The sequence below is a fragment of the Haliotis rubra genome, unplaced genomic scaffold (genome assembly GCF_003918875.1).
Source record: "Haliotis rubra isolate DU_JTF1 unplaced genomic scaffold, ASM391887v1 Scf210, whole genome shotgun sequence".
Taxonomy (NCBI): Eukaryota; Metazoa; Mollusca; class Gastropoda; order Lepetellida; family Haliotidae; genus Haliotis; species Haliotis rubra.
This window is the reverse complement of record NW_025766115.1, coordinates 828,941-839,190: the sequence shown is the minus strand read 5'-3', so window position 1 is coordinate 839,190 and position 10,250 is coordinate 828,941. Positions and strand designations below refer to the sequence as shown.

Genomic DNA, 10,250 nt, shown 5'->3' with positions numbered 1-10,250 from the left:
AACAGGTGCAGCGCTGCTTGCAATTAAAAAATTAACATCGGTGTATTCATTCACACTTTATTATTGCCACTGAACATTGTAATATCCTTCAAGGATTAATATAATATTTTCTTATGTTTGAAATAAAAATTCTAATTGGGTGATACATTTAACCTGTAAAAACGGGGTACGGCTCTTTTAAGCTTCATGGACATATACAATATACGTGTTTTCAAGTAATATTCATCGATGGTTTATTGCAAAAAGCAAGGGAAAACTATTGCAATATGACAGATGCACAATTACAGGTAACAGATGCACAATTGCTTCTAATTAATAACGCGATGTTCATTCACATAGCAGCGCTCTGTAATGTTAAATGTAGCCTTGGAGGCTACTTTCAATTATTAAATAGAACACTGGGTTCTTTCATTGCCCTCGGGATGATATGTAGTTTATATCCGCAGCCGTGTTTCGTTACCTCGGCAACAGGAACTGCACGATGGACTTCCGGTTTTATGACATCACACAACCTACGTCATGGTTGAAATCTAGATCAACAACATCAGGGTCTAAAACATGCTAGTCATCTGTTGAGACAGAAAGATATCACAACCCAGGTGTGTTGGGCCAATGTTGGTATATGGTTATTTGTTGGCCAACAGTTTGACAACATTGGCCTAACGTTATCTTAATGACTTAAAAGTAGCGGTGGCTTTTGACACGTTGGTCCAACAGTGGGCCAACATTTGAAAAACTCAGCCTATTTTTCCCTGATCTTACATCTGTTTCATTGACAAAGTTGGGCCACCGTTGGCCCAACATTGTGAATAAAAGAGTGAGCACACGGCCATTTTAGCCATGTTTTCTTATCAAGATTTTGATGAAAGTTGAAATAATTACACAGACAAAAAGAAAGAATCCATTTCCCTGTCTTTCAACTATGATGCAGTGAATTTTACAGCGTTGTTTTCTCCAAATTGAATACCAAACTTGTCATCATTGATAGCTTTACCTGATATTCAAAGAGCAGACGACACTACATTTTCTGGAGGCCTTCAACTAGTAAATATGCATTGTTATCTGTGATACTTAATTGCGAATATATTGTGAAACAATTTGTTTAAATCATCATTTAGGCTAAAGAAACTGTCACATGCTGTATTGAAAGGCAAATTGTTTGAGTAGATAAAAGATTTAATTGACTCTTTTCTTTAGGGAACCTTGTTTTAACCATTTTGATAAATCTCAATCATTTTAAATTATTTAAATTTATTGTTTACTTCATTAACTTTATGTGTTTGTCAGTTACACTTCTGTTTCCATATACAACTCTCTATTATTCATCTTTACAACCAATAATTGCTAAACATCATCATATCAGATACTCAGTATATGTGTCCCAGTTATAGTAGTTACACGTCATATCCAAATAAAACATTGTTTGAACAGCATTCTAGAAGTTGGTTAGTCAAAATGAAACATACAACTCTATGGATGACAACTTCTTGTTTATTGTATAGAGCGACGTTTCGATGTAGATTCTTACACCGTTATCAAGCTAAAAGTGACTACAACCAAATGATGAGAAGTATATATACATGTACATAGTATGTTTTGTCAAATAAACATAATTGGGAGAGGCCAGTTGGGGACTAAGAACAACAAATGGATCTAGTGATGAAACCAATCAACAAGGGAGGGAGGGGGGGGGTGGGGTGTTAGGTTGTAACAACCTGATAGGGTGATTTGATAGAGTTAGTTCTTCATATCCCAATGGTATGTAGTATCCTTGGTCTCTATTGATCAAAGGTTTTGATTTGGTTGATTTTGATGGCTTTCCAAAAGTTTTCTTTGTGAAGTCCTGATTTTTGGTGGATAAGATTTCGAATTTGTCAAACCAGCCCCCTAAAAACTAAGTTTGGCGTCATCTCAACCCTGATTAAGCATTACTTAAGAACATTTGCTCCAGCAACCATGACCTAGAACATGAGCGGAACCACTCTACAACATGTCCTCACGAGCCTCAACCAGTAACCCACCAACTCATAGTCTGTTTGATTTCATTTGAGACCAAATGAATTGCTCACTGACACAAAATCTAATAATATACTTCTCATCATTTGGTTTTAGCTTGATAACAGTGTAAGAATCTACATCCGAACGTCACTCTGTGCAATAAACAAGAAGTTTTCAATAATTAAGTTGTATGTTTCAAATAAAACATAAGGTCAAATATTATGTCCTTTTACGTTCACTTGATTAACTTGTTGTGTTGTTTATATATGTTTTCTCATTGCAGAGGTCAGGAAAGAGCTAAATGTTGAAATACAGTTGTGCCAACATAAGGCCAACTAAATCACATAGTTGGGCCAAGTATGGGCCATGGTTTAGTACAAAGGTCAAGAAAGAGCTAAATGTTGTAACACGGTGGTACCAACATAAGGCCAACAAAATCACTACGTTGGGCCAACTATGGGCTATGGTTTTGTGTGAATTTTCATTCTGTTGGCCCAACAATGAGCCAACATGATGGGCCACTGTGGAGCCGATGAGTATATCCAAGTGGGCTCCATCGTCAGTTTGACAGCCATGGGCCAAACTAAAACCGGTCATTATGGGCCAACCATTGGCCAACATATCATTGCTGCTATCTGGGAAGCTATCATAACCTACGCCTGTCAGTACCAATTGACGTGTCTGGCAGTAGATTACCACTCTGCCACTATCGCATGGCATACTTTGACATGCTCACTACTTACATATTGTACCCGACAGAATGTTATGTATGGTGGCTGGGTAGGGGATGGGTGTAGGCTGCTGGAGTTGAGTAGGGATGGGTGTAGGCTGCTGGAGCTGAGTAGGGATGGGTGTAGGCTGGCTGGAGCTGAGTAGGGATGGGTATAGGCTGCTAGAGCTGAGGAGAGCATGAGTATGAGAACATTGTGAATAAAAGAGTGAGCACACGGCCATTTTAGCCATGTTTTCTTATCAAGATTTTGATGAAAGTTGAAATAATTACACAGACAAAAAGAAAGAATCCATTTCCCTGTCTTTCAACTATGATGCAGTGAATTTTACAGCGTTGTTTTCTCCAAATTGAATACCAAACTTGTCATCATTGATAGCTTTACCTGATATTCAAAGAGCAGACGACACTACATTTCTGGAGGCCTTCAACTAGTAAATATGCATTGTTATTTCTGTGATAATTTAATTGCGAATATATTGTGAAACAATTTGTTTAAATCATCATTTAGGCTAAAGAAACTGTCACATGCTGTATTGAAAGGCAATTGTTTGAGTAGATAAAAGATTTAATTGACTCTTTTCTTTAGGGGAACCTGTTTTAACCATTTTGATAAATCTCAATCATTTTAAATTATTTAAATTTATTGTTTACTTCATTAACTTTATGTGTTTGTCAGTTACACTCTGTTTCCATATACAACTCTCTATTATTCATCTTTACAACCAATAATTGCTAAACATCATCATATCAGATACTAGTATATGTGTCCCAGTTATAGTAGTTACACGTCATATCCAAATAAAACATTGTTTGAACAGCATTCTAGAAGTTGGTTAGTCAAAAATGAAACATACAACTCTATGGATGACAACTTCTTGTTTATTGTATAGAGCGACGTTTCGATGTAGATTCTTACACCGTTATCAAGCTAAAAGTGACTACAACCAAAATGATGAGAAGTATATAGACATGTACATAGTATGTTTTGTCAAATAAACATAAATGGGAGAGGCCAGTTGGGGACTAAGAACAACAAATGGATCTAGTGATGAAACCAATTAACAAGGAAGGGAGGGGAGGGGGTGGAATGTTAGGTTGTAACAACCTGATAGGGTGATTTGATAGAGTCTATAGTTTGATTAGTTCTTCATATCCCAATGGTATGTAGTATCCTTGGTCTCTATTGATCAAAGGTTTGTGGCGGCTGATTTTGATGGCTTCCAAAAGTTTTCTTTGTGTGAAGTCCTGATTTTTGGTGGATAAGATTTCGAATTTGTCAAACCAGCCCCCTAAAACTAAGTTTGGCGTCATCTCAACCCTGATCAAGCACACTAAGAACATTTGCTCCAGCAGCCATGACCTAGAACATGAGCGGAACCACCTACAACATGTCTTCACGAGCCTTAACCAGTAATCCACCAACACATAGTCTGTTTGATTTCATTTGAGACCAATGAATTGCTCACTAACACAAAATCTAATAATATACTTCTCATCATTTGGTTTTAGCTTGATAACAGTGTAAGAATCTACATCCGAACGTCACTCTGTGCAATAAACAAGAAGTTTTCAATAATTAAGTTGTATGTTTCAAATAAAACATAAGGTCAAATACTATGTCCTTTTACGTTCACTTGATTAACTTGCTGTGTTGTTTATATATGTTTCTCATTGCAGAGGTCAGGAAAGAGCTAAATGTTGAAATACAGTTGTGCCAACATAAGGCCAACTAAATCACATAGTTGGGCCAAGCATGGGCCATGGTTTAGTACAAAGGTCAAGAAAGAGCTAAATGTTGAAACACGGTGATGCCAACATAAGGCCAACAAAATCACTACGCTGGGCCAACTATGGGCTATGGTTTTGTGTGAATTTTCATCTGTTGGCCCAACAATGAGCCAACATGATGGGCCACTGTGGAGCCGATGAGCATATCCAAGTGGGCCCATCGTCAGTTTGACAACCATGGGCCAACCAAACCGGTCATTATGGGCCAACTATTGGCCAACATATCATTGCTATCTGGGAAGCTATCAAAACCCACGCTCGTCAGTACTAATTAACGTGTCTGGCAGTAGATTACCACTTGCCACTATCGCATGGCATACTTTGACATGCTCACTACTTACATATTGTACCCGACAGAATGTTATGTATGTATGGTGGCTGGGTAGGGGATGGGTGTAGGCTGCCAGGAGCTGAGAAGGGATGGGTGTAGGCTGCCAGGAGCTGGAGTAGGGATGGGTGTAGGCTGCACAGAGCTGAGTAGGGGATGGGTGTAGGCTGCTAGAGCTGAGTAGGGATGGGTGTAGGGCTGGAGCTGGAGTAGGGATGGGTGTAGGCTGCTAGAGTTCAGTAGGGATGGGTGCAGGCTGCTGCAGCTGAGTAGGGGATGGGTGTAGGCTGCTAGAGAGCTGAGTAGGGATGGGTGTAGGCTGCCAGAGCTGAGTAGGGGATGGGTGTAGGCTGCTGGAGCTGAGAAAGGGATGGGGTGTAGGCTGCCTAGGAGCTGAGAGTAGGGGATGGGGTGTAGGCTGCCAGAGCTGAGTAGGGGATGGGTGTAGGCTGCTGGAATTGAGTAGGGGATGGGTGTAGGCTGCCAGGAGCTGAGCAGGGATGGGTGTGTAGGCTGCCAGGAGCTGAGCAGGGATGGGCAGAGGCTGCTGGAGCTGAGAGAGGGATGGGTGCAGGGCTGCTGGAGCTGAGTAGGGATGGGTGTAGGCCGCTGGAGCTGAGTAGGGGATGGGTGTAGGCTGCTGGAGCTGAGCAGGGGATGGGGTGTAGGCCGCTAGAGCTGAGAAAGGGATGAGTGTAGGCTGCTGGAGCTGAGTAGGGGATGGGTGTAGGCTGTTGGAGTTAAGAAAGGGGATGAGTATACTGTATAGGCTGCTAGAGCTGAGTGAGTGAGTGAGTTTAGTTTTACGCCTCACTCAGCAATATTCCAGCTATATGGCGGCGGTCTGTACTAGTCTGGACCAGACAAACCAGTGATCAACATCATGAGCATCGATCTGTGCAATTATGAACCGATGACATGTGTCAACCAAGCCAGCGAGCCTGACCACCCGATCCCGTTAGTCGCCTCTTACGACAAGCATGGGTTACTCAAAGTTCATGCTGTACCGGACCTTCACGAGTTGCTAGAGCTGAGAAGGGGATGAGTATAGGCTGCTGGAGGTGAGGTGAGGTGAGGTGAAATTGGGTTTAATGTCGTGCTTGAGAAATATTTCGCTCATATGACGACGTGCATGCGTGTATGTGTATGTGCGGCTGCTTGTACTAGCACAGACTTAAGCTGGTTTTATAGTTACAGCCCACTGAGATACCATGCCGCAGTGAAGCATGAATACCCCACTCAGACACATTATACTGACTCCGAGCCGACCAGTCCTTTGTTGTACCCATTAATGCCGAGCTCCAGGCAGGGACCAACAAGTACCATATTTTAACGTCTTATGGTAAGACGTGGTCGGGGATCGAACCCGCGACCTTCCTCTTCCGGGCGGACGCTCTTAAACTTCATCACACTTCACGGAGGCGGTCCCAGGCTGCTAGAGCTGAGAAAGGGATGAGTATAGACTGCTAGAACTGAGAAGGGATGAGTATAGACTGCTCAAGAACTGAGAAAGGGATGAGTATAGACTGCTAGGAACTGAGAAAAAGGGATGATTATAGACTGCTTGAACTGAGAAGGGGATGAGTATAGACTGCTAGAACTGAGAAAGGGATGAGTATAGACTGCTAGAGCTGAGAAGAGGGGATGAGTATAGACTGCTAGGAACTGAGAAAGGGATGAGTATAGACTGCTAGAACTGAGAAGGGATGAGTATAGGCTGCTAGAGCTGAGAAAGGGATGAGTATAGACTGCTAGAACTGAGAAGGGATGAGTATAAGCAAGCTGGAACTGAGAAGGGATGAGTATAGGCTGAAGCTGAGAAGGGGATGAGTATAGGCTGCTAGAGCTGAGAAGGGGATGAGTATAGGCTGCTGGAGCTGAGAAGGGGATGAGTATAGACTGCTAGAGCTGAGAAGGGGATGAGTATAGGCTGCTAGAGCTGAGAAGGGGATGAGTATAGGCTGCTAGAGCTGAGAAGGGGATGAGTATAGGCTGCTGGAGCTGAGAAGGGGATGAGTATAGACTGCTAGAGCTGAGAAGGGGATGAGTATAGGCTGCTGGAACTGAGAGAAGGGGATGAGACATAGACTGCCTTAGAGCTGAGAAGGGGATGAGTATAGGCTGCTAGAGCTGAGAAGGGGATGAGTATAGGCTGCTAGAGCTGTGAAGGGGATGAGTATAGGCTGCTAGAGCTGAGAAGGGGATGAGTATAGGCTGCTGGAGCTGAGAAAGGGGATGAGTATAGGCTGCTAGAGCTGAGAAGGGGATGAGTATAGGCTGCTAGAGCTGAGGAGAGGGGATGAGTATAGGCTGCTAGAGCTGAGAAAGGGGATGAGTATAGGCTGCTAGAGCTGAGAAAGGGGATGAGTATAGGCTGCTAGAGCTGAGAAGGGGATGAGTATAGGCTGCTAGAGCTGAGAAGGGGATGAGTATAGGCTGCTAGAGCTGAGAAGGGGATGAGTATAGACTGCTAGAGCTGAGAAGGGGATGAGTATAGGCTGCTAGAGCTGAGAAGGGGATGAGTATAGACTGCTGGAGCTGAGAAGGGGATGAGTATAGGCTGCTGGAGCTGAGAAGGGGATGAGTATAGGCTGCTGAGTATAGATGAGAAGGGATGAGTATAGGCTGCTAGAGCTGAGAAGGGGATGAGTATAGGCTGCTAGAGCTGAGAAGGGGATGAGTATAGACTGCTGGAGCTGAGAAGGGGATGAGTATAGGCTGCTAGAGCTGAGAAGGGGATGAGTATAGGCTGCTAGAGCTGAGAAGGGGATGAGTATAGGCTGCTGGAGGTGAGAAGGGGATGAGTATAGGCTGCTAGAGCTGAGAAGGGGATGAGTATAGGCTGCTGGAGCTGAGAAGGGGATGAGTATAGGCTGCTAGAGCTGAGAAGGGGATGAGTATAGGCTGCTAGAGCTGAGAAGGGGATGAGTATAGGCTGCTAGAGCTGAGAAGGGGATGAGTATAGGCTGCTGGAGCTGAGAAGGGATGAGTATAGGCTGCTGGAGCTGAGAAGGGGATGAGTATAGGCTGCTAGAGCTGAGAAGGGGATGAGTATAGGCTGCTAGAGCTGAGAAGGGGATGAGTATAGGCTGCTGGAGCTGAGAAGGGGATGAGTATAGGCTGCTGGAGCTGAGAAGGGGATGAGAAGGCATTGGCAGTGATTGATTTATCCTACACATTGGGTCTGTCTGACACAGAGAGCATAGCATACTTCTAGTATTGACGTCGTGGCACCTCGTGAAGTAGTAGATGTCTATGTGCATTAAAATTTTCACGAACCAGGTGACGCCATTGAAACAATCCATGTGATAGCTTCAAACGTTATTTTCACTTTTATTTGAAAGAAACCATTTGATACGGAGAACTTAATAATCAAATATTCCGTCAATATGAGCTCTCCCGACAGGTTCATGTCCATTTTTGTTCTCACGTTGTAGTGAGTGAGTGAGTCGGGTTTATCGCCACTCTGACCAGTATTTCAGTAATATCATGACTTGCTTGCTTGATCCGGGTGGAACGCCTTAGACATTTAACTAGTTTGGTTATAGCCATGAGCGCGAATGCGTTGCTAAGAAACCGAAAAACGTACGAGGACGGACTGGGATTCGAACCCATGATCATGGGTTTCCGCCACCCACAAGGAACGTATTTCTGGACAGAGATTTTAGGCGCCTAAACAACTTGGCCATCACTTTCCCGCAATAGTTGTAACTATGGGCTGCCCGTGAAGATCCGGGTTAGAAATGGTCTTGAGCAACCCATGCTTGACGTAAGAGGCGACTAACGGGATCGGTGGTCAGACTCGCTGACTTGGTTGACACATGTCATCGTTCCCAGCTGCGCAGATCGATGCTCATGCTGTTGATCACTGGATTGTCTGGTCCAGTCACGATTATTTACAGACCGCCGCCATATAGCTGGAATATTGCTGAGTGCGGCGTAAAACTAAACTCACTCACTCACTCTGGTCCAGACTCGATTATTTACAAACCGCCGCCATATAACTGGAAACTTGCTGAGTGCGTCTTTAAACAACAAACAAACACAATGTAACCATGGACACAATATCAATACAGTTATGCAAACAAAAAGAGCAAATATTTGTATGCTGTTGTAACAACGCAGAATCTGTCTCCATCAGTGCTATAGTTTCAGAATCATTACTGAACGTCTTCACTGCAATCAGCACTACCCTAACAACAAAATGGCGTCCTGTAAATAGCGGACGTAACTATAGAGAGAGAAGTAAATATAGAGAGAAGTAAATATAAAGAGAGTTTGTTTGATTTTTACACACTAAGCTGAATACAAACCGATTTAAATGAAACACTGTCTCATCAATCTTGCTCCACCCACGCCCACCCTCGCCACTGTCGGGTGTGTGTCGGAACGACGTCGGCCGCCATCAATATTCTGATTGTTGCGTGCACTCCCCTCATCGCTTCCCATGGACAGGCACAGCTGACAGTGTCAGTGATTCATCCACGTAGCATGTATACATACCATCTCATCACAATCAACAGATTAGAATGCACTAGGATTAGCTGGCTGTGTTTAAAATGAATTCCAGAGTTACGTCCAGCTCAGCATATTATATAGGCTCCTTATTGATGAAATCGTTGATGGCTAACTGTGAGCTGAGAAGGGTCCTAGTCAAAATGGCAAATATTAAATAAGTAACAATCTCAAAGTATCAATTAAGAAAGCATTTCAAGAACAATATTCACTAATATGAAAAAGAAATAATAATGTATGGCCATTTTGACTTTTTCTATGGCCATTTTGACTTTTTGGTATGGCTATTTTGACTAGGAGTTGTGGCCATTTTGACTAGGGTCAGTGTGGCCATTTTGATTCCCGCTGAGAATATGTGCCACTCTATGACGGTGTGGGGTCGAAAGTCCCGGATGGGATTCAACCCGATATAGTTCTACAATCTGTACCTCCCTGACAGTGTAATTTTACTGTCACTTCTCGAAAACACGCTCTGTTTCCTGAGTGAGTGAATGAGTTTAGTTTTACGCCGCACTCAGCAATGTTCCAGCTATATGGCGGCGGTCTGTACATAATCGAGTCTGGACCAGACAATCCAGTGATCAACAGCATGAGCATCGATCTGCGCATTTGGGAACCAATGACACGTATCAACCAAGCCAGCGAGCCTGACCACCCGATCTCGTTACTCGCCTCTTACGACAAGCATGGGTTACTGAAGGTACATTCTAACCCGGACCTTCACGGGTCTGTTTCCTGAGAAGCGGGGTAAGGTAGATGAGGTCACGTGAGATGACGTTGACAAGAGGAGCAACGTAATATGTATTTTATTGAATCCTTTTTTCCAGGAATCATTCTTTTTCGAACAAATATACAAAATACCTACACGCTTCTCCTCTTTTCGAATCC

General features: G+C 43.3%; 1 protein-coding gene across 1 annotated transcript; it reads right to left on the bottom strand.

Annotated features, from left to right (window-relative positions):
* Nucleotides 1–5,076: 5,076 nt before the first annotated feature.
* LOC124276592 (vegetative cell wall protein gp1-like) lies at nucleotides 5,077–5,847 on the bottom strand. The gene is made up of 2 exons (XM_046712239.1): nucleotides 5,837–5,847; nucleotides 5,077–5,578 (listed from the first exon to the last, which is right to left on the bottom strand). Exons 1-2 carry the CDS (start codon nucleotides 5,845–5,847, stop codon nucleotides 5,077–5,079), a joined length of 513 nt encoding a protein of 170 aa, XP_046568195.1.
* Between the last annotated feature and the right edge of the window lie 4,403 nt (nucleotides 5,848–10,250).